Here is a 25637-nt window from a genome sequence, read left to right as displayed (position 1 = left end):
ATGTCATAGACTGGCATATGCTGGTGTGTCATGCAGTGCAATGGTGTAGACTTGAAGTGGCATAGACCGGAGTGGTGTACTGTGGATTTCCATAGAATGGAGTAGGGAAGAGTAGAGTGGGTTTGAGTGGAATGGAATACAGTGGAATTGCATACAGTGAAATAGCATATATTAGAGTGGTGTAGAGAAGAGTGGCATAGAGTGGAATACCATAGAGTGAAGTATCATAAGGTGGAGTTGAGTCCAGTGAAATAGTGTAGAGTGTATTGGTGTAAACTGGAGTGTTGTACAGTTGAGCACCATACAGTGGAAAAGCATACAGTAGAGTGGTGAAGAGTGCAGTGGCGTACACTGTAGTATATTAGAGTGGAATGGCTTACAGTGGAATAGAGTAGAGTCGTGTGGCATACTCTGGAGATGCATACAGTGGAATAGAGTACACTGGAGTGGGGTAAAGTGGAGTGGCATAGAGTGGAGTGGCGTAGAGTGGAATAGCTTAGAGTGGGGTGGCATACAATGGAGTACTATAGAGTAGCATAGGGTGGAGTGAGATACAGTGTAGTGGCATAAAAAAGGAATAAAGTAGACTAGAGGTGCATAGAGTTGAGCAGTAAGCAGTGTAGTGGGGCAGAGTAAAGTGTTCTTGAGTGGAGGGGAACAGTGTAGTGGAGGGGTACACTGTAGTGGCATACAGTAGAGTAACATGCAGTGAAGTGGTGTAGAGTGGAATAATGTTGACTGTTACTGATGTACGTTGTAGTGACGTAGAGTGGAGTGCCATATAGTGGGATAGCGTACAGCACAGTGGAGTAGAATGGAGTGTTATTCAGTGGAATAGGGTAGAGTGTAGTAGGGTAGAGTGAATTGGTGTAGGGTGGAATTGCATACAATGGAGTGGCATAGGATAGAGTGATATACAGTGTAATAGCATACAGAGCATTGTCGTAGAGTGGATACACTGCAGTGGCATAGACTGGATTGGCATAGAGTAGAGTGGCATAGAGTGAAGTGGTGTAGAGTGGAATGTTACAGAGGGGACTGGTGTAAAGTTGAATAGCTAGAATGTTGTGTAGAGTGGGGTGGCATACCGTGAAATAGTTTAGAGTGGAGTGGTGTTGAGTGGAGTGGCATACAGTGGAGTAGGGTACAGTGGAGTGGTGTAGCGTGAAATAACATTGAGTGTTCGTGATGTACAGTGTAGTGACCTAGATTGGAGTGTAATATAATGTATAGCATAGAGCAAAGTGGTGTAGAGTGGAGTGTCTTGCAGTGAAATAGCATAGAATGGAGTGATGTTCAGTGTAGTAGACTACAGTACATTGTTATAGAGTGGAGTGTTGTATAGTGTATTGGCATACAGTGAAGTGTGGTAAAGATCAATGTCATACAGAGGAATAGTGTACAGTGCAGTGGTGTACACTGAAGTGGCATACAGTGGAGTGGCATAGAGTGGTTAGTGTAGAGTGTAGTGTTGTAGAGTACAGTAGTGTACAGTGGAATAGCATACATTGGAGTAGCAGAGTGGAATGGCGTATAGTGTAATGACATACACTAGAGTTCCATAAAATGGAGTGGCGAAGAGTGTTATAGTGTACAGAGTAGAGGTATAAAGTGGTGTGGCATTGAGTGCAGTGAGGAAGAGTGCAGTGGCGTACAGTGGGTTAGCATAGAGTGGAGTGGCATATAATGGAGTGACGTAGAGTGAAATGACATAGACTATTATAGCATGGAGTGGATTGGTACAAATTAATGACGTAGCCCTGCCCCGCAAGCCATCTTACAGCGAAGAGCTGCACCATTAGGAAAGTGCAGGGATGCATTGTATTTACAACAATACGATGCATCCCTGTACTTTCCTCAGCAATGGTGCACAATTGGCAGCCTAGAGCCAACACATGTACCCTTGCACCATAGTTAAGGCTGGCTACGTTGCAGGTATGATTGATTATGTACCGGAATGGACAACTTCTGGCACATAAACAATCGTTAATGGTATTTTCCTCCTTCTATGTGTGCTGCAGAATGCAGCACACATAGAAAGAGGAAACAACAAAGAGAAATAAACATATTTCTCCTCGTTGTGCAAACTATAGGAATCAGACACATTTCCAGCCTTGTAAATCTGAGAATGTGTCAGATTCCATGGGTGTTGCTTGGGACGACCCACAGCAACACCCATGGAATGCCCCTTTGATGCAGAGAAATGCATGAAAGAGGAGCATATTTGAAAGGCCATGAAAAAGTGACTTTGCATGTAAATATGGGGCAGCACACTACACCACCACAGTGTACATAAAGTGATGCTTCGTTGGCACTAGCGGCTTGTATATATGCCCAGAGTGTAGTGGTGTACAGTGGAGTGTGGTAATTGAAACAGACATAACATTAATGAGTGTTAATGGATGTTGATACAATGTGGCAGGAAAATATATTAATAGTTGTAAATAATATTTTTGGTAGTGTGAATAGTGTAAGTACTTTTAAAGTTATGTTTTATAAAATGCTTAGGGCCTAACTGAGATCTTGTTGAAGGGGAATATTCCATCACAAACATGATGTATATCCCGTCTGCTGTATTACGACCCATTATCTCCTATGGAAATCGTAATACGGCGGATGGGGCATCCATCACGTTTGTGATGGAGTATATCCTCCACCAATATCTAAATCAGGCCCTTAGTTACATATTAAGCAGCAGTATACTGCAGTAAGTTTGTGGTATACTGCAGTACATGTGTATGATAAGGCAGTATGTCATTGGCTAATCGCTGTGTTTACCAAAGGTAAAAGGCAACCATGTTGTTTTCAACACATTTTGTCGGTGTTCTGCATTTCACTTTGTTCTGGGTTAGGGTATTAGATCTAGGTAGGGAGCATGCTTTATTGTTGTTCCCTACCTGTGACCACATCATTTAAGTGTTAGTAGGTAGAGAAATGTATTTATAATTCTCTATATAGTTTTACAGCATTTTAGGGAGAACTGCACATTTTTTAAAGAAAAATTGTAAGTAGCGCCATAATTTGTAGGTATTACTGTGGTACTGAGCAGACATTTTACTGAAGATTTATATACGTTAAAAATGGAAAGTACACTGCAGTACTCTATATCTGTAAAATATAGGGTACTACAGTTCTTTTCTATTTTTTTAACATTCATTTTTTTAAATGTATTTTTGGTACTGCTGTACAATGGATACTAATACTTGCCTACATCTGCGAGCAAGGTGTACCTAAAAACAATATGGCTGCCTTCAACTTTTGTAAAGGCAGTCACTAGCCAATCTTACAATGACTTGTCATCACTATGTACTGCAGTGAAATACTGTGGTATTTTGCAAAAATACCACGGCCACATATATCATTAAGATAAAATGCTTTATAACTTAAAAAATACTTACCCTACTTACCTGTAGCACCCAAAAGGAAGAAAGGATAATCTGTGCACCATAATGACTAAACCTGAGAAATTTCAAGAAAATCGGGACAGCCTTTTTTGCATTACCCAGATGCTAGCCAGAAGCTACCTAGAAAATTTGTTGGTGTAATAAGACGTTTTGGGACCCCACTGTTGACCAGTCAGCAAAAAATATTGTGTCATCCATCAATGTAGAAGGAAGACTAGGTCGGCAATATTTTGTGTTATTATTGATGAAGTTCCTACCACTGGTAAAAAAGGCAATATACATACATATATATATATATATATATATATATACATATATATATATATATATATATATATAGGCCCTCATTCTGACCCTGGCGGTCCTAAACCGCCAGGGCAGCGGGCAACGGAAGCACCGCCAACAGGCTGGCGGTGCTTCATTGCCCATCCTGACCGCGGCGGTAAAGCCGCGGTCAGAAAAGGGGATCTGGCGGTTTCCCGCCGGAATACCCCTGGCAGGGCTGAACCTCCATGGCGGCGCTGCAAGCAGCACCACCATGGGGATTCCAACTCCCTTCCCGCCAGCCTGTTTCTGGCGGTTTTGACCGCCAGGAACAGGATGGCGGGAACGGGTGTCGTGGGGCCCCTGGGGGCCCCTGCACTGCCCATGCCACTGGCATGGGCAGTGCAGGGGCCCCCTAACAGGGCCCCAGCATGATTTTCACTGTCTGCATAGCAGACAGTGAAAATCGCGACAGGTGCAACTGCACCCGTCGCACCCCTGCAACACCGCCGGCTCCATTCGGAGCCGGCCTCTGTGTTGCAGGGCCTTTCCCGCTGGGCCGGCGGGCGCTTCTTTGGCGGGCGCCCGCCGCCTCAGCGGGAAAGCCAGAATGGCCTCCCCGGTCTTTTGACCGCGGTGCGGCCAAATGGTGGTGACCGCATGGCGGGCAGCTACCGCCGCCCGCCGCGGTCAGAATGACCTCCATAGTCACTGAAAAAAAAAGGTTTCAAAGATGTTATAGTTAGAAAATAGAATTTAAAAAACAATTGAAATTCCAAAGGTTGCAGGTACATTATAGTTAGGTTATAACTATACTCATACAAAACAATAGAAATTCAGCAGTCATAGTTAGAGTTATTTCAAGTAAATATAACTCATGCAGTAAGGACTCATGCTGCTAAAGATGCAGCTCCCTCTCTGTGAAAGCAATACTTTTCTCTGTTTCTCTGCCAGCATGTCTACAGGCAGGGAAACAGAGGAAACCTCTGCTTCCAGCAGGTGAGAGCTGTTTGACAGCTCTCACTTGCTGGAACCAGAGTGTTTGCGCTGACTTGGCAGGAGCTGTGAAAGCTTCCACCAAATCAGAGCAAAGAGCTATGTTCCTGGGTGGGGACCCAAGGACATAGCAGGAGCTGGCCCCGGGGTGTAATGGTCACCAGGTCCATTATTGGCTCCATGGGGGGGGGGCGTATGGCCTCGCTCAAGGATTAGAATTAGCCCCGGGAGGTGGTGGTCTCCAGGGCTGAGGGTCCGCAGCGGACCCCCTCAATATTTAAATTCAGTCCTGGGGAGGTGGTGGTCCCCGAGGCTATTCGGGGGTCCCCACATAGTACTTAAATAAAAGCATTTTGCCCTTGGCTGGTGGTGGTCCCTAGGGCACGGGGACCTTATGTCCCCTATGCATTCAATGTAATAATTGCCCGAGGGAGATGGCGGCCACTGGGGCTTCAGTAAGCTCAGGAGGGGGGCCCTGTGTGGCCCCTCCTTATTTTTTATATGATTCTGAGACCTAGCTCACCTGATGGCTTAATTAAAACAAGCATGGGAGCCCGCGCTTGCCTTTTAAAAAACATTTCACCAGATCTGCGGCTCCGCCAAGGCTCTCAGTGAAAATTTTAAATAAAATGCTTTTTTGCTCTGGGGATCCCTCTGGGACCACAGCACCAGAGCAAGGGGTCAGGGTGTCCCTACCCTTGCCCCTTTTCTTTTTTGTAGTCTTATTTTTCTGGGGCTCAGCTGAAGCCAAGTCCCACATGGCTGCAAATACTTCTTTGTTGAAGCTTTGGCAGACGATCCTTTATATCAAAATGTCTTGTTTCTTTAATTTCTCAAAACTACGGAACGGATTTACACAAAATAACAAAAGCAATGCTTTCTAGACCAAGAGCTACCTTTATGCCAAACGTTGTATAATTCCGTTCAGTGGTTCGAGCACTATTCCTTTTCAAAATCCCTATGGAAAAATGCGTGGGGTCCTAACTACCACAAGGTAATAGATATATATGTGTCTGTGCAGGTGTGTGTGTGTGTGTTTTTCTCTCTCTGTGGGTAGATAGATAGATAGATAGATAGATAGATAGATAGATAGATAGATAGATAGATAGATAGATAGATAGATAGATAGATAGATAGATAGATAGATTAAGAATAGGAAAAGCAGATGTAAGCCAGTAATATCACAAGCATTATCTGAGGAGAATATCCTCCAGTTATTTAGCAGTGTTAAGCTGAACCTCTGAACTTTTGTTCAAATGTCAGTAAAAAGGGTAAATGCAGCTACCAAGAGCTACACTGTAATGTAATGGCCTGGTACCGTCAGAAACAAGTTACATAAGTTGTATGCATGATGGTACAGCACTGAACAAGCATTTGGTCTGATATTTGGAAGGCGGATCTGTACAAAATGTATTTTCAGCAGTTTTAGTCCGTCTGTAGTGTCAAATGCACGAGCACTAGTGCGATTTATTTTTTCCGTCTGCAGTCCTTCGCTTTCCCCATCTTTGTACTCGTAAAGTATATACAATTACTAACGTGAGAATAGAAATAGAATATATTTGAAAATAGGTTGTTGAGGTTTGTTCCATAAAGGAGATAATAAAAAAACAATTATACAGGAGGAGAATATGAAAAATCGTAAGCATTCTGAAAAATAATTACAATATAATATTATAAGGCAAGCATGTAAAGTTAGATTAGTTTTAAAGTGTGCTTAGATCTTATGTTAAGTAGACTACACGCACACAAACACGCATGCACACGTGCGCACACACAGACATTGGTCTCTCTCTCTCCTTCTTCCCATCATTTATCTTTGAAATATTTTTAAATTGGTTTGAAAAGCGCAATGGCTGCACCAGGCCACAGGGTGTCATCATCTAGTTGGTAAAAATAGTTTTCAAATGTGTTTTGAAGGAAAGCGGCAGAGCGTGGGCATTATTACAAACGAACAAGTTTATTGGTATCGGATCCCTGTAAAGGTAAACTGCAATGTACTGTGTGGGTGAGAAAGAGTTCCAGGCCCAGAAAAAAAATGTTTTTATTTGTATCTCCCGCACCTAGTAGATTATTTTTATTTTCATCTCCCCCACCTAACGCATCGCCACATTTTTTATGTAAGTGACACCACGATGACCCTTCTAAAGAGACAAAGTTTATGCCCAATCTCGCGATCTTTAGACATCGTGGAGATGTGGACCTCGTGAACAAAGTATTGCTGAGTGAGGAAGCGCCCATTTTGTCCCATTGGAAAGAAAATTTACATTTTATTAGCCCATCGGAAAACGTACGTTTTTATAGCCCGATGCAACCAAATGGCATTGTGACTTCCGTCTACTAATGAAAGGGATAATAACATAATAATACAAATAAACTTGACACAAAATTGTTTCGTCGACTCTGCCCATTTAAAAACACCCTCGCTTTCTGGTGACTCACAGAAGGACAAGGCGGAAAGTAGCACAAGGAATTAGTGGACAATTGATTTAGTCAAGGTCTCACTTGTCAATGATTATAAGGAAGTGGTCTGCACTGGGCTAGCGTTCACTGTTCAAGGTCCAATGCCCAGAAATATAGGCCAGTAAAAACGGATAGTTCATCCTATTTTTAAAGAAATACACAATTGTTGAGTCATTCATCATTTGAGAATGACTTACTTCTGTTGCCCCGTAATGAGTCAACCCTAGGTATACCTAAGTTAATTTGCCTCAGTCTTTTCCTAGGTTGTGCATTCAAAAGCCCAGTTTAGTCATTGTGTCATCCCATTATTTCTGAGGCCCTTACCCTGTTAATTTATGTGACTCATGTCAAAGTATTTGACTGCTTTTTTGTCAATACCCTATCCCATATCTACCCTCCTTCTTTCTGCTCCCAGATTTAGCAAGTGATTCAATAAACTAACTTCTCTGGCCCTCTCAGAACACTCTTTTTTCTATAGAGTGGAAGAGAAGCATTACCAGAAGTGTTGTCAGTCATAGCTTGAGTTCTTTCAACATCCTTTGATCTATCCCATCTACTCCCTGTCTCTTACAGACTATGGCCCTCATTAAAACCTTGGCGGGCGGCGGAGGCGGCCCGCCAAGGTTGGACCGCCGAGCAGCTGCCTATGCGGCCGAAAACCCGCCGGCCGCATTACAACATCCCTGCTGGGCCGTAACATTGCAGCCGGCTCCTAATGGAGCGGCCGTGCGACGGGTGCAGCTGCACCTGTCGCACTTTTCACTGTCTGCTGAACAGACAGTGAAAAGCTGGTTGGGGCTGTGCCTGGGGGCCCCTGCACTGCCCATGCCAAGGCTGGCATGGCGGGAAGGGGAGTCATAATCCCAATGGCGGCGCTGCAAGCAGCAGGACAATGATGGCAGGACTGTGTACTGCCAGCCTGTTGGCGGTACAATCGCCAAAACAACCCTGGCGGTCTTTGATTGTAATGAGGGCCTACATCGTTACCTTGACACACAAAAAACATGATTGACAATTGCACCAGATCCATAGATGAGGAGTTGAGGAGGGCTGACTGAAAAGCCCCTGTATGCAAGATATAGTCATGCTTTCTGCAACAGTCAAACGGGGACTTGAATGTCGAAATAGGAAATTTGAATCAAACTACAGTATATGATTATTAGTATGTATTAAGTTGAAGAGTGCTTGTTAGAGTTGGCACCAAGTTACTACATGACTATTGGATGTTAAAAAATACAAGTAAGAAATGTATTTTTGTTTCTAAACATCTTGTGATAAGATCAGAGAACGACTGCTTTGAATGATAGCAGTTATTTATTTAGATGTATAGTATAATGTACCTAGTAATTTATTTAGATTATTTTTGTGCTTGTAAAAATCTCTATTGTGTTGTTTATTTGTAACAGCCTCGAAGGAGCTGAGGATGCACAAAACATATGTTGGCTGTTCGGTTGTTTGAGAAAAATGGAATTGACAACATTTTCGTTTGCAATAAAGAAGTAGACAGACAAAATCCAACAGTTTTGAGATTGTGTATCTTTCTCATTTCAATTATCTATCTATCTATCTATCTATCTATCTATCTATCTATCTATCTATCTATCTATCTATCTATCTATCTATCTATCTATCTATCTATCTATCTATCTATCTATCTACCTAATATGTTTATATATTAAATATATATTCACTTACAAAAACAAAGGTTACAGGGACGTTATAGTTAGTTTCTGAATTTACTCACACAAAACCAGAGAAGTACAGTAGTTATAGTTAGAGTTGTTTCAAGTCACTATTATTCGTGCCCTAAGGTAACTATAACTAGCGCCCCAAGCGCACCCTTTTTTCTTCATTAATACGACTGCTAATGCTTCATTTATAATTTTAATAAGGTTAGAGAAGCTGTCATGACTGCTGTAATGTCTGTGGTAATTAGCAGTGCATGGCAAGGGCACGTGTTATATTTACCTTAGGATGTGAGTTATAGCTAACTATCCCCTAAGTCTCACTACATTTCAAAGGGGGGGCACACGGCCTCCCTCCCCTGGCTGATTTCGGCCCTGGGGACACCACCCCCCAGGGCTCGGCCTTATATTTTGTAGGGTGGGTGGCCCCCCTCCCCAGGCTAATCTCGGCCCCAGGTACCCCAGGGCCCAGTCTTAACATTCTTTTTTGTGTTTCAGAAAGGGGGGCTTTGCTGCCCTACCGCCCTGGGCCGATCTTGGCTCAGAGACCACTTCCCCTGGGGCCCGGCCATGTCACCTGGGTCCCTCCCAGGCACCCAATCAGCACCTCTGGGGACCGCAGGGGAAGCTTGAAGGCCTATCAAATAGAAAAGTATGTGGAGCACTCATATCCAATTAGTAAAGTCATATATAAATGATCATGAAGAAGAAAATTATAGTTATGTGTATGTGAAGACAAAGCAAATATGTACAGTCTTTAGAAGAATACAAGTAAACACATTCAGAGATGCAGTACATAGAAAACAAATATTTACTTTCAATCTGAAAAACCAATATTTATGACAGTTTGGACAACATTTAACATATAAACTAAACAGTACAAGTTGGACATCAGTACAAATTAGACATACATAAATCAAAAACAAACATTAAGATGATATCCATAACAAGTCCATCCAGAAAAAATCCTGATGGCGATAATGAAGTTCAATCCAATCTTAATATTCAATCATGAATAGTTCCGTTCGTAATCATAAAGTTCACTCTGCTTGGAAAAAACAGCCCAAAGCTCCAGCCGACACGTGTTTCATCCTATTCTGAAGCTTGAAGGCCTGACGGTCCCAGCCGGCTTCCTGCCTCATGTGGGAGCCAGCACTGCTGTCACAGACAGGGAGCTGCTTGACATGCCTTTCCCTGTCTGTGAGAGCAATTATTTCCTCAGTTTCCGCGCCTGCATCTCTGTAGGCAGGGAAAAAGAGCAAACGTCAACTTCCAGCAAGTGAGAGCTGTTTGATCAGCTCTCAGTTGCTGAAACTAGATTGTTTGCTCTGACTTGGTAGGAGCTGTAAAAGCTACCACCAAGTCAGAGCAAACATCTATGTCCCAGGGGTGGGTACCACAGAACATAGCATGAGCCTGTCCTGGAGGTGCAGCCCCTAGAACTATATATTTTATTTGCCCCAGGACCCCCTACATTCTTTTATTTCAGCCCGAGAGGTGGCGGTCCCTGAGCCTGTGGGGGGTTCAGGGCTTGCCCGCATGTAACTGAAAGTTAGCCCCGGGAAGGTTGTGGTACACGGTACTGCGGGGGACACACAGCCCCCCATTTAAATCAATGTTTGCCCTGGGGAGGTGGCAGTCTCTGGGGAAGTGGGCGGCCACGTGCTTCCCCATGTAAATCAATGTTTGCCCAGGAAAGTTGCAGTCCCCGGGGCTGCAGGGGGGCTGCGCCTCCACCCCCATGTAAATCAATGTTTGCCCTGGTGAGGTGGTGGTCCCTAGGGCTGTTGGGGGGCAGCGTGGCCTCCCTGCACACTATTGCAGTAAAGCACCAGGGAGGTGGCAGTCCCCAGGGCATAAAAAAGCTCAGAAGGGGGGGCCCCGTGTGCCCCTCCTTTATTTTTAAAATGCCCTGGTACCCTGCCCACCCAGAGACTTTCTTAAAACATACGCAGGAGTCTACACTTGTTTTTTAAATAATTTTTATACAGTGGATTTTGCAACCCCATCACAAATTTGTGGCAACACTTTTTTTTAAAAAAAAGTAATTTTTTGCCCTGAGGTAGTTCCTCTGGAACCCCAACACCAGAGCTAAGGTGTCAGGGTGTCACTAACCTGGCCCCTTTTCTTATTTTTAACCTTTTTTTCTGGGACTCGGCTAAAGCCCAGTCCCAAGATGGCTGCCAACACTTACTTGTTGAAGTGTTGGCATCAGACCTCAGCACGAGATCAGGAGGGTTAGCGGAGTCTTTGTGTCCCTACATGCACAAATTTGGTTTTTCTTTAATATTTCAAAAACTACAGAATGGATTTACAACAAATAACAAAAAGGACTCTTTCCATACCAAGAGGTAGCTTTCTGCCAAATTTGGTGCAATTCCTTCTAGCGTTTCGGCCTCTATTCCTGTTCAAAATCTGTATTGAAATTAAAATGAAGAAAATGCATTTGGGACCCTCCCTCTTTTTTGGCCCCCGCTTGACGGATCATCCCAAAACTTTTCAGACAGCAGCTGAAGTGAGCATCGTAACTTTTGGGAAAAGTTTATGAAGATTCATCCACCAGCACCAAAGATATAAGCAAGAAAACATTTTTTTTTTCCATAGAAACTAGCTCCTAACTATAACTACCTAGCGGCAACCGCCACTGAGATTTGCATTTCCATAGGAAATACCTTTTCTGCTTTGTTAGATACTTTCTTCAGGACACTTTAGAAAGTGTTCTTTTTACTTAGTTTCTTCATGGAAAGTTTCTGGGTGATCCGTCACGCTAGGGCTGAGAAAAGGGTGGGTCCCAAAATGCAATATCACTATGCAGTTTCCTTAGGTATTTTTGAAAAGGTTCCAGTCAAGGTGGCTGAACTGAACTACACCAAATTAGTCAGGAAGCTAGATCTTGGACCAGAAAGTGTGCTTTTTGTGATTTGTTGTAAATCTGTTCAGTAGTTTAGGAGACATCAAGGTACAAATGTATTTGTATATCTGGACAGTGGGTTTGAGGCACTCTTGCCAAGAGTTCCATGAGCTCAATTTAAGAAAATAGAGCATTTTGATTGATTGAGGGCCTTTTTTTCCTTTAGCCATCTCGCGACTGCAGGAATCAGGTTTCCGCAGGAGCGAGTGTTCTGATTGGGTAGCCCTAACATGAACAGAAATGTAGTGGCGGCAGTTACAGGGCTTGGGAACTTAGTCCCCTGTCCTGAAAATGTTAAAAAAAAATATTTAAGGGGGGGGGGGAGGTAAGGATTCCCTTCCCATAGCCCTTGTGCTGTGGGACCCAGTCCAGGCCAAAAGTTTAAAAAATATATTTTACAGTAATAACATGGTACTCCAGTGGAATTGCTGAAAAAACTAAAAGAATGGTGGTGATAAGTTATGTAAAATAAATATTACCGCCAGGGTCTGGGGGCCAATGTAATCGATTATTTGCGGCCAGGGAGCCGATTATGCCCCATCATATTAAAGAGGATGGGGTGTGCAGCCTCCCTCCCTGAGCCTCGTAATGCTCAGGGTCCCCATCCTCCAGGGCTGGCTTCCCTGTGGTGTCTGGGGAGCCCACCCCAGGGACACAGTTTCCCTGTTCGCAAGAGCATGGGCAGAAAATACTTGTCTGCTTGCAACTGGTAGGAGGTGCAAAATGTTCCTGTCGGGTGGGAGCAGACATTTGATTCCCTGCCCATGCTCTTGCAGCAGGGAAACTCAGATTGCTTTTGCCTGGCAGGAGCAGTGAAAAATAACTGCTCCCACTATGCAGGAGCATTGTTGGCTCCTTATGCACCCACGATGGGGGCATATGCACAGCTGTCAGGTCCAAGCTCCACAACCACCAATGTTGTTTGTTGTGAGTCCCTGGCCAGCCACATCAGGTCCCAGGAGATGGGGTCCCCAGGGCCCGGAGATACTCAGGAGGGGGCAGCGCAGCAGTCAATAGCTTTGCCTTACTTAAAATGACACCCCTTTTTACTCAGACATGTGTGCCTGCGGAAGTTTGATTGCCAGGCCCTGCACCCAATCCCCATTGCCACAAGCATGCACAGTGGACGGATGGGGGCAGGCATTTTGTAGCACACATAGAAAGTAGAAAGGGCCTCTAAAAAATATTTTTGTACAGGAAAGTGTCTCTCTCTAAACAAAAACAATCCTGCTTGTAACCTAGGCACCTTAGCACTAAGGTGCAAGGGTGCCACCATTGGGGCTAGGCAACACACAGTGCACCAGCGCAAGAAGAGAGCAGAAATGCTTGCTATCTCTGTAAATACAGAGCATTTCTGCTCTCTCCAATTCCTGCAATGCAGCTTAGCAACTTTGCCTTCCACCCTGTGTGCATGATAGATTAGTAATTGTGTCCTCAGTTTTATAACCAAAGGGCACTTTTCTGCTTGAAGAGAGCCATGGCTGGAATACATCATTACTACAAGGCATCAGCAGTTGAAAAGTAATGAAAATACATTTGCAGTGATGATTCCATGAGGTCGGGCAAGATGTAGTCTTTTTCAAACCTTCATAGATACAATTACTGTGTCACTGACATGCTCATTCATATTAGAAATGTCTGTCAAATTGTACTTTGGAATGCACAATAAACGAAATTTCATGAATTGAAATGTTTTTATCTTTTAGATTGAAAACTTACAGGAACAGCTTAGAGACAAAGATAAACAACTTAGCAATCTTAAAGACCGGGTGAAATCATTGCAGACAGATTCCAGTAATACCGACACTGCCTTAGCTACATTAGAAGAGGCTCTGTCTGAAAAGGTAAGAGTTTTAATTTCAAAATTTGCCAATTATCTTATGTTTTAAAGTTGTAAGTAAAATTAAGTAAAGTAATTTCTGTAACCCATCCAACAGCAAATGAAAAATGTATTAAATTATTCCAATTATATATATAAAAAAACACACAATATGTAAAATACTTTAAGCCATTTAGAAATTGAACCAGTTAAAGAGGCCTAGCCCAAAAAATTATATTTACTTATGCACATATCATATGTATCTTACTCATTTACTTAGTTACGGATTGGCCCCTATACCGACTTGCATGCAGGACAGCAGTGAAGAACCTACACTTCTGTCTGTGGTGGGCAAGTTTCTGTATAATGCACCATCTGTGGATACAGGGCCTTCATTTCTGTTTCACAGTTCACCTCCAGGTTTTCTTTGGTCTTCCTGTATTCTGTATGCCTTCTGGGACCCAGTAGAGAGCTGTTCTTGTGATGGAGTCTTGTTCTCCTTTGATGGTGTGTTCTATCCATATCTATCTTTTTCTCATAATGAGGGTGTCTATGCTCTTTACTGCTTGAATCTTGTGAGCAGTTTCTGGTTGGAGATGGTTAGCGCCAACAAAATTCACAAGAATCTTCTCAGGTTACTGGTGTGGAAAGCTGCCAGATTGGTGATGCTGCTGTTCATCATCTGCCAGCAAACTGATCCATACAGGACAGTGGACAGGACACAGCTCTGATAAAGCCTCAGCGTGGCTTGGTGTTGGTGCTCTACTGACATGACTTCCACACATTGTTCAGCATCCTTGACTTGTTAAGTCTGCTCTTTGTGTCACTGCCTGCTCCTCCATCATGTCTGATAGATCTACCTAGGTAGGTGAACTCTTTGGTTATGGCTAGTTCCTAGCCATCCACCTCGATTGGTGAAGGGTTTGGAAAGTGGAATGGCATGACTTCTGATTTCTTCTTGTTGATCTTGCATAGATGTTGAGGTGAGATGTGTTTTCCTGGATATGCTGATGTGTGTGAGAGAGTGAGCTAGGTCATTCACATAGTCAAAGTCCTCCAGTGTAGACAATGAGGTTCATCTAATGCCTCTAGCTTGGTGTTCTGTTGTGCTTCACATCAACCAGTCGATGAATAGGTTGAAGATGAGTGCTGTTATATTACTTCCCTGTCTCACACCAGTCATGACTTTGACACTAAAGTCCTGAGCTGTTTTTTAAATATGATTGAGAAGGTAGTCACTGAGATAGGACCATTTTTTGGTGCTGACATCCTGAAATTGCATAGAATCCTGAAAAGTTCATTGGACATGTGAGACATATATGTAATACATATGTAATGTATAAACAGCAGCTTTTCTCAGTTTTCTGTTTTTTTACTTGTATTGAGTCAGGCAGTACTGCCAGCATTGTCTACTGATAGTTATATTTCTCTTTTTACACTTGAGAGTACTTTTGTAGTTTTAAGTGTTGGAAGCTTTTTTGCAGGACCATTTGCCAGATTCTGATTTCTTGAGGTGAAAATGTGGTAATAAGATATTGCAGACTATGGATAGCCATTGTTCAAGGGTTGAAATCGTGACCAGTGTGAAATGAACCTCTCTAATCCTGGAGTGGTAGGTTAAAAGGTCTTATCGACCTAAAGAACCAATATCTTCTTCCAAGCATCAGAGTGCAGCAGTCCGAACAGTGTGACCTATGGATTTGAGCTGGGAGGGAGCTGCAATGTAAGGGTCTGTGCAGTTGCAAACCTTCAAGAAATTCTATGGAAAACATTGCAACATCTTGAAAGTTACAAAGTTGTTCTTTTTGCCATATTTACCTGATGACTGTGGCATTTGCAACAGGTATGTTATACATATACCTATCAGCTTAACACTAACAGCATTGTTCTACATAAGATTTATGACACAAAAAACAGTTGGTGTTCTTTCTCTCCGCAATACCATGGTGCATCAAACTATTCTAAAAATGTAATGTTGCAGGGTGTGGGAAAGGGAAATCGCTTAATGCAAATGCAAGGTAGTAGTAAAGGTTTGGTGCCCAATTCTGGAATTCTTAAGTGAATGTAAATGTTGAAATGTTAAAGAGGAATACTGCTTGTCACTTCTGTGGTAAACATTGCAGACAAAAAGAGCTGCAAAACATGTGTCATTATACATTGAAATTCCCTGCAAAATGTAGCCTTGCAGAGAAAAAGACTGCAAACATTTTCCAGTTTGTCTGAGTTAATTTAGAATGAAAATTATTTCACAATGCAGTGAAAATTATTTTTTAGTGCACAGAAAAACTGTGTACGGGCATCTGCAAGGTTTTTAAGCTTTGTGGACGGTCGAATTTCACAAAACTTTGCAAGCAAGTGAATGAGATTAGATGATGGTTACTCCATGGATGTGGATATTATCTTGAGACACCTACTATTTCCTGGTTGGTGGGTAAAGCAGATGATGAGCTGGTAAAGTTTCAACTTTGGAGCTCATGGATTAAATTGAGGCTCAAGTTGATGACCTTTTGGGCGAGGTATTAAAATTACCTGGGATGGTTAGCTTAGGAAGACTGAGGTTGATGGAGGCAATAGGGTTGCTGAACACTATTTCCAAGGAAGTGCTAGGAGTGGGACATGCCGTCTGTAAATATGCATAGAAATGGAAGTTAGATTTTTCTTGAGGAAAGGTTTTTTCATTCAATATAGTCATATTTCCTACTTTCATGTTGGAGTGGATCTTGGGGATAAGCTTGTCCTCCATCATATTTTCTTCATGCACATGTGCATCCATTGGGGACCAAATCAGAACATGCAAGTGCCTTCCAGGGTAAACAAATCAAAATGTTGAACTAGTTATCAATAAGGTTGTCACAAGGTTTTATTTCTGAGAATCTCTGGGTAAATAGTGTAGGGTAGCAATTTGCACTTCGGTAAATAGCACATGTGAAATGAATGCATAGTCAAATACTACCAACTTTGAAAGTTTGTACCTGAAATGTCATTAGCACCAAGCTTATGATAAATACTCATGGCCAACAAAGTCTAACCTGAGATCTTTAAAGTTGTCTTATATCCGGACAAAGCGTATTTTCCTTTCTACTTATTTATGCCAGAAAACCCAAGTTTTTCAAACTCTTAGGAGTGAGTAATAGTTTGCATAATCACAAAACGTGTTGCTTCAATGACATTAGACAGGACTGAAAATAAATGAAGTCTATAACAATAAAACAACTTAAATATCTTGCTAAAGTACATCTCTCCAAAAATGGGTGAAGGTGATCACAGTAAGAGAGATTTACTAAGACTTGTGCAATGTGGCTAAAATATGGTTGCATTACATTGCATAAGGTTATGCTTAGGGAGTGCCACATTTGCTGTGAGTTGCATGACAATGGCCATTTCAGCAACACAGATACAAATAACATTGCACTCAAGTGACTGAAACACCAGGAGAGCTTCACCACACCACAAAACACTAGGGGCCTGATTACAAGTTTGGCGGTCCATGCACCGCCACAGTGGCGACGGTGGTCTGACCTCCATCGACTTAGCTGTCGGACCACTGTATTACGATGTTGGCGGTCCCATAGAGCAAAGACCACTGCGGTCCTGCCGGCAGTGCCAGGCAGCACAGACCACCCCGGTGATGAGGCAGGAGAAACAGGCCAATGGAGGCAGTGTTTCTGCTGGACACATTAAGTTGAACACTGCCAATGTGACCATGGTGGTACAACCACCAGGTTCCAGCAGATGGATATGGAAAGTAAAAAGGGAGCAACTCACCAGCAGTTAGTGTTACGCCTCCTGTGCCACCATGGAGCCCATCACACACATCCTACCACTTTTGCTACACATCAAGGCTGCCCAAAATCCACACTGCCGTAGATGCAACTGAGATACACCTACCTGTGTCATTACGCTCAAAACATATAATCGCGCTGTCATCCACTTGATGTGGGGGGGTCACTCTATGGGCACCAAGTTCACGTGTCATTGTGCTCACTGTCTGAGTGATTCACAAACAACAACACAATCACAGCCATCAAATGCCACCTTTGGGCAGGTCACTGTCAGTGCACTGCCACACTCCACATCTGCCAGTCTTAGGCACAGGGACAGTGAAGTGTACAGAACATTGTGTTACACAAAAGCAACACCACAGCAACATCACACAAGATTCAAATGACACTCACACATTGATCACATGCCATGGACTTTCAGCAGATTGAAGACACATATGTATGGATGTGTCATTTAACACAACCACTGTTCCCATGAAACAGCCCTGCAGTGGACCCACACATCACCCATATTACAACACAATGAATGGTCAATGGGATGTAAAATAGTTTGAGAGACCAATATCCAAAGCTCACAATGCAAAAGATGCCTGCACAATGGGGATGGGTGCATCAGGAGCACTCATGGAAGTATGCTGCCCTGTGACACATTTCACTTTGCACATGCTCCTAAAACACCATTTGCACTTGCACTGGCCCTTCATGTATCTCAGGCACAAACAATAGTAGAGACAAAGGACATTCATATCTGCATAATGTGTAAGCCAAAAAGCACATCAGCAACAGCATAAGCAATACATCCAGATGAAGTAGTTGCAAGGTACACACATCAAAATAGACACACTGTCAGTCAAATGTGAAGGAAGCTAGCACAATTGAACACCCTCAATGTGTGGACAAACAAACTCTAGCTTCCATACATAAGACAAATGTACAATCCATATCAGGGAGACTAGTCTAACACCATACATGCTGACATTGAACAACATAAGAAGAAATACTTATGAAACCAAACATAACACAATGCAATGACACCCCAATAGGATTACCACCCACATAGCCATACAGTCAACATCTACCTTTGTCTTGTCGGACACCAGTACTTCCCACAAAGTCAGACATTGCAAGCAACAGCAAATGGATCAGCAATCTGGGTGAAACACACACAACTGTAGGCATGCAACACAAGTTACTCAGGAACCACATAAAGGTAGAAAAGTAATTGAAGGGCAAATGTGTACCCAAAAAACAACAACTTAGGTTTATTATATCCAAATGATTTAGAACACAGGCCATTAACTAGCCCATGTATGTCCATGCACATTACGTGCCCACACTTGACTGCAATCACTGCCAGGGAACCTCCACAGGAAGGGGCACCAAGTGGGCAGCTAGGCACCTCAGGGATCATCCTTGGGTGGGGTCAGATTTCAGATGGGGGTTTGTGGGAGCATTTTTGTTTTGGAGGGATAGGCTTTGTTTTTTGGGAAAGGGATATGTATGTTTGTAGGGGGACAGGTGTGACGGGGAGAACTTAGATGTGGAAAGGATATTTTAGGATGTGGGTTGGACCTCTTGGGTTTGGGAGGGGTTTCGGAGGGAACAGGGGAAAGGCAAGCATGAAAAGGATCCTTTCGTTGAGTAAACAGGTATGGTCATTAGAAGGGATTGAGGATTTGGAGGTTGAGGGAGTGGTTATCTTGTGTGTGGGCATAGATGCCTTGAGTGTGTGTAAGGCATGCTTCTGTTTGGGTGGTGTCTGTTGCGTGTGTGAGTGTGGGTGTTTGCATGTCTTGGAGGGCAGGGAGGTGGAGGTGCTGCCTGATGTGGGAGTGCTGGGTGGGTGTGTCTGTTGGGGTTGTGTCTGTGGGTATGCTGGATGTTGTGGGTGTCTGTGTGTTTTGGGGTGGTGTTTGTGGGTATGGTGGATGTGGTGGATATGTCTGTGTGTGTTGGGGTGGTGTCTGTGGGTGTGATTTTTATTTTATTTTATTGTATTTAGTTAAAGTGCATAATAGTTAATCAAAACCTTTACACCATCTATAATCCGATAAAACTCACAGTACAGATTTCATAAGAAGCCATAAAATCACAAAAAAACAAGTTTTTACAATACAATACCTAATTCTAGATAAAATCCATAAAAGCACTTAAATGTTTTACAGTGCAATATTCTTTCTGGATATAAATATACGTCAGCCGGGCTTTGCCTATACCCATAAAACCTGACCTCTCATATTGATTCATAAGAAATACACTTGACCAATAACTTTAATTTAAGACCAGATACTGTAAAGTGCAGCTGCCAAGCAGCAACCACCTTATTGCCTTCAGGCCATGTGAGTTTGTACATAATCAGTTAACATACTAAAAGGCCATAGCCTCATACCGTACCCTTGCTTGATTTTGCCTTACTTTGGGCATCCATTTTTTTGGAGACCTGACTTAAAAGTTTTGTTAACCTAGCATTCAAAATAATGTTGGATGACTTAAAACTAGTGATTACCGATTACCTACCCTATGTATATTCCTTAGGTTGAATGCTTCCTTAAGATATCTTCCGTGATATTGCTTTAAACCTTGGCATATGCAGATCCAGTGTATAAGGTTCCCAACTCCATAGTCACATAGCATACCGGTGAAATTTAAACCAGAACGATCCCAGGGGAAGAAGCAGAACCCCCTGAGAGAAGGCCAAATCGATGTTTAATGAATAGATCTTTTTCTTTCTTTGATCATCCTGACTCAGGTACATCTGGTATTTCATGGTTTTATAGTAATTTATTGTAACCCAGGAGTAGGATCTGCCTGCCAAAAGACCCTTGTCCAAAGACTTTTTCTTCATAATACGATTAATAATTAAAAAAAAAGTATCAAGAGCTAATTTCTCGTCCCACAGAGAGTGGGCCCCCAAATCGTCTAAGGCTTGGTCTAAATATACCCCGGGATGGAGTGCTTGAGTTTGAGCTCATCTCCTACTGGAGTGCTTGATGGAACCCATTTTCCTTTGATTGTTGAACCTGTTTCCAGACTTTAATATAGGCACCCTGCTTTGCAATTAATTTATTCATATACCCAAATTCAAACCTGATGTAGGCCTGAGATGCATTAACTGGAAGATGAAAAAGAGCTCTAAAAACTTTACCAATTATCCCATTCAGGGTAACTGCACCTCTACCCCTCAAAGCTTCACTACCATAAGTGATACTATGAACTAGTTCAGATGATATCACTTGAAGCAGAGGACAGAGCTAGGACAGTCTAGTAATCTTTGCAGGGTACGAAAAGCAAGCAACAGGCGCAATCCCTTTTCGCGTTAAGACAGTTTTCTGGGGAGCAAAAGACCCCTTCTCATTGAATTTTATCCCCAAGTATCTGAACGTGTTTTACTTGTTCAAGCTCAGGCCTTGAAGGTACCACTTATATGTTTTGTGTATTATTTTATTTATTTCCATATTTTTTTTTTCTTCTTGTTTATAACCATTCCACTGTGTTTTGCAAATTCTGCTAATTTCACTATCAATCACTGTAATCCTACTTTGGTGTGATTTAGAAGGATTACATCATCTGCATAATGTAAATTTGAAATAAAGAGGTTCCCAATCTTTGGAGGGTGCGCATTTACTCAATGTAACATAGTGGTGAAATTGGATACAAAAATATTAAAAAGATAGGACACAACCCTGTTTGAGACCGTGTACAGTCTTAATTTTTCTTGGTAAGAATTAATCATCCCCTACTTTCACCCTATTCCAAGTTTCAGTATATAACATCTGAATTCCTTTTAATAGCTGTGCAGGAATACCCCATTGGGTTAATTTTGCCCATAACTGGCTATGCTGAACTGAGTCAAATGTGGATTTAAAATCCACAAAACAGATGTACAGAGGTCGTTTATTTTGATTTCATTTATCTATAATGGTGGTGAGAGATAAAATACCTAACACTTCAATAAAGCCTGTCTGATTGACCGGAATGATGTTGTTTTTGTTTGCCCAGCTCTTGAGATCCTCCAAAAGGGAACCTGCGTAGTAATTGGATCCAGAGTCAGTTAGGGTGATAAGGCGGTAGTTCTCGGGGTTGGCACGGATTCCAACTTAAAAAATTGGGTGAGTAGTGTAGGAGGCTGGACTGGCTTGTAGTGAGTACCAAGGGGTACTTGCACCTTGCACCAGGCCCAGTTATCCCTTATTAGTGTATAGGGTGTCTAGCAGCTTAGGCTGATAGATAATGGTAGCTTAGCAGAGCAGCTTAGGCTGAACTAGGAGACGTGTGAAGCTACTACAGTACCACAAGTGTCACTTGCACAATATCATAAGAAAACACAATACACAGTTATACTAAAAATAAAGGTACTTTATTTTTATGACAATATGCCAAAGTATCTTAGAGTGTACCCTCAGTGAGAGGATAGGAAATATACACAAGATATATATACACAATAGCAAAAATATGCAGTATAGTCTTAGAAAACAGTGCAAACAATGTATAGTTACAATAGGATGCAATGGGGACACATAGGGATAGGGGCAACACAAACCATATACTCCAAAAGTGGAATGCGAACCACGAATGGACCCCAAACCTATGTGACCTTGTAGAGGGTCGCTGGGACTATTAGAAAATAGTGAGAGTTAGAAAATTAGCCCTCCCCAAGACCCTGAAAAGTGAGTGCAAAGTGCACTAAAGTTCCCCTAAGGACAAAGAAGTCGTGTTAGAGGAATAATGCAGGAAAGACACAAACCAACAATGCAACAACGCTGGATTTCCAATCTGGGGTACCTGTGGAACAAGGGGACCAAGTCCAAAAGTCACAAGCAAGTCGGAGATGGGCAGATGCCCAGGAAATGCCAGCTGCGGGTGCAAAGAAGCTTCTACTGGACAGAAGAAGCTGCGGTTTCTGCAGGAACGCAAAGGGCTAGAGACTTCCCCTTTGGAGGACGGATCCCTCTCGCCTTGTAGAGTCGTGCAGAAGTGTTTTCCCGCCGAAAGAACGCCAGAAAGCCTTGCTAGCTGCAAATCGTGCAGTTAGCATTTTTGGATGCTGCTGTGGCCCAGGAGGGACCAGGAGGTCGCAAATTGGACCAGGAGAGAGAGGGGACGTCGAGCAAGACAAGGAGCCCTCTCACCAGCAGGTAGCACCCGGAGAAGTGCCAGAAACAGGCACTACGATGATGCGTGAAACGGTGCTCACCCGAAGTCGCACAAAGAAGTCCCACGTCGCCGGAGAACAACTTAGGAGGTCGTGCAATGCAGGTTAGAGTGCCGTGGACCCAGGCTGGACTGTGCCCAAAGGATTTCCGCCGGAAGTGCACGGAGGCCGGAGTAGCTGCAAAAGTCACGGTTCCCAGCAATGCAGTCTAGCGAGGTGAGGCAAGGACTTACCTCCACCAAACTTGGACTGAAGAGTCACTGGACTGTTGGAGTCACTTGGACAGAGTTGCTGGATTCGAGGGACCTCGCTCGTCGTGCTGAGAGGAGACCCAAGGGACCGGTAATGCAACTTTTTGGTGCCTGCGGTTGCAGGGGGAAGATTCCGTCGACCCACAGGAGATTTCTTCGGAGCTTCTAGTGCAGAGAGGAGGCAGACTACCCCCACAGCATGCACCACCAGGAAAACAGTTGAGAAGGCGGCAGGATCAGCGTTACAGAGTTGCAGTAGTCGTCTTTGCTACTATGTTGCAGGTTTGCAGGCTTCCAGCGCGGTCAGCAGTCGATTCCTTGGCAGAAGGTGAAGAGAGAGATGCAGAGGAACTCGGCTGAGCTCTTGCATTCGTTATCTGAAGTTTCCCCAGAGACAGAGACCCTAAATAGCCAGAAAAGAGGGTTTGGCTACTTAGGAGAGAGGATAGGCTACTAACACCTGAAGGAGCCTATCAGAAGGAGTCTCTGACGTCACCTGGTGGCACTGGCCACTCAGAGCAGTCCAGTGTGCCAGCAGTACCTCTGTTTCCAAGATGGCAGAGGTCTGGAGCACACTGGAGGAGCTCTGGACACCTCCCAGGGGAGGTGCAGGTCAGGGGAGTGGTCACTCCCCTTTCCTTTGTCCAGTTTCGCGCCAGAGCAGGGCTAAGGGGTCCCCTGAACCGGTGTAGACTGGCTTATGCAGAATTGGGCACATCTGTGCACAAGAAAGCATTTCCAGAGGCTGGGGGAGGCTACTCCTCCCCTGCCTTCACACCATTTTCCAAAGGGAGAGGGTGTCACACCCTCTCTCAGAGGAAGGTCTTTGTTCTGCCATCCTGGGCCAGGCCTGGCTGGACCCCAGGAGGGCAGCTGCCTGTCTGAGGGGTTGGCAGCAGCAGCAGCTGCAGTGAAACCCCAGGAAGGGCAGTTTGGCAGTACCAGGGTCTGTGCTACAGACCACTGGGATCATGGGATTGTGCCAACTATGCCAGGATGGTATAGAGGGGGCAATTCCATGATCATAGACATGTTACATGGCCATATTGGGAGTTACCATTGTGAAGCTACATATAGGTAGTGACCTATATGTAGTGCACACGTGTAATGGTGTCCCCGCACTCACAAAGTCCGGGGAATTGGCCCTGAACAATGTGGGGGCACCTTGGCTAGTGCCAGGGTGCCCTCACACTAAGTAACTTTGCACCTAACCTTTACCAGGTAAAGGTTAGACATATAGGTGACTTATAAGTTACTTAAGTGCAGTGTAAAATGGCTGTGAAATAACGTGGACGTTATTTCACTCAGGCTGCAGTGGCAGGCCTGTGTAAGAATTGTCAGAGCTCCCTATGGGTGGCAAAAGAAATGCTGCAGCCCATAGGGATCTCCTGGAACCCCAATACTCTGGGTACCTCAGTACCATATACTAGGGAATTATAAGGGTGTTCCAGTAAGCCAATGTAAATTGGTAAAATGGTCACTAGCCTGTTAGTGACAATTTGGAAAGAAATGAGAGAGCATAACCACTGAGGTTCTGATTAGCAGAGCCTCAGTGAGACAGTTAGTCACTACTTAGGTAACACATTCAGGCACACTTATGAGCACTGGGGCCCTGGGTTACCAGGGTCCCAGTGACCCATACAACTAAAACAACATATATACAGTGAAAAATGGGGGTAACATGCCAGGCAAGATGGTACTTTCCTACACAACCCCCCCCCCCAAACGAAGGACAATAAGACTAGCCATGACCTGATGAGTCTTCATTGTCTAAGTGGAAATATCTGGAGAGTCCACCTGCATTGGAGTGGCTACTCCCAGGTCTATGTTCCACTGTATAGTCCATTCCCTGTAGGGATATGGACCACCTCAACAATTTAGGATTTTCACCTTTCATTTGTTTTAGCCAAAGTAGAGGTTTGTGGTCTGTCTGAACAATGAAGTGAGTGCCAAACAGGTATGGCCTCAACTTCTTCAGAGCCCAGACCACAGCAAAGGCCTCCCTCTCTATGGCAGACCAACACTTTTCTCTAGGGGTCAACCTCCTACTAATAAAAGCAACAGGTTGATCCTGGCCCTCAGAATTAAGTTGTGATAGGACTGCCCCTACTCCTAATTCAGATGCATCAGTTTGGACATAGAATTTTTTAGAGTAACAAGGGCTTTTCATTACAGGTGCAGAGCACATGGCCTGCTTCAGCTCCTCAAAAGCTTTCTGACAGTTTGCTGTCCATAATACCTTTTTAGGCATTTTCTTGGATGTGAGGTCATTAAGAGGGGCTGCAATGGAGCCATAGTTCTTAATGAACCTCCTGTAATACCCAGTGAGGCCTAGGAAGGCTCTCACCTGAGTCTGAGTGGTAGGGGGAACCCAATCAATAATTGTTTGGGTTTTCCCCTGAAGTGGTGCAATCTGTTCCCCACCAACAAGGTGTCCCAGATAAACCACCTTCCCCTGCCCTATCTGGCACTTTGAAGCCTTGATAGTGAGGCCTGCCTTCTGCAGGGCCTCCAAAACTTTCCATAGGTGGACCAGGTGATCATCCCAGCTGGAGCTAAAGACAGCTATATCGTCCAAATATGCTGCACTGAAAGCTTCCAGCCCTTGCAGGACTGTGTTCACCAACCTTTGAAAAGTGGCAGGTGCATTTTTCAAACCAAAAGGCATTACAGTAAACTGGTAATGTCCTCCAATGGTTGAAAATGCAGTTTTAGGTTTAGCATCTTCTGACAATTTGATCTGCCAATACCCTGCAGTCAAATCAAAAGTGCTTAGATACTTGGCAGATGCCAGTGTATCTATGAGTTCATCTGCCCTGGGTATAGGGTGAGCATCAGTTTTGGTTACCAAGTTGAGACCTCTATAGTCTACACAAAACCGCATTTCCTTCTTTCCATCTTTGGAATGGGGTT

General features: G+C 43.6%; 1 protein-coding gene across 2 annotated transcripts in view; it reads left to right on the top strand.

Moving 5' to 3' along the window:
* Window positions 1–25637, top strand: part of ERC2 (ELKS/RAB6-interacting/CAST family member 2) — a 2244592-nt gene that overhangs the window by 1207556 nt on the left and 1011399 nt on the right. For both annotated transcript variants that reach the window (XM_069206453.1, XM_069206452.1), the window contains one exon: window positions 13427–13564. In XM_069206453.1, coding sequence (XP_069062554.1) covers window positions 13427–13564 — 138 coding nt within the window. The remainder of the gene's footprint in view (window positions 1–13426; window positions 13565–25637) is intronic.

Source organism: Pleurodeles waltl, chromosome 9 (genome assembly GCF_031143425.1).
Source record: "Pleurodeles waltl isolate 20211129_DDA chromosome 9, aPleWal1.hap1.20221129, whole genome shotgun sequence".
Lineage (NCBI taxonomy): Eukaryota > Metazoa > Chordata > Amphibia > Caudata > Salamandridae > Pleurodeles > Pleurodeles waltl.
This window is presented reverse-complemented; position numbering and strand designations above follow the sequence as displayed.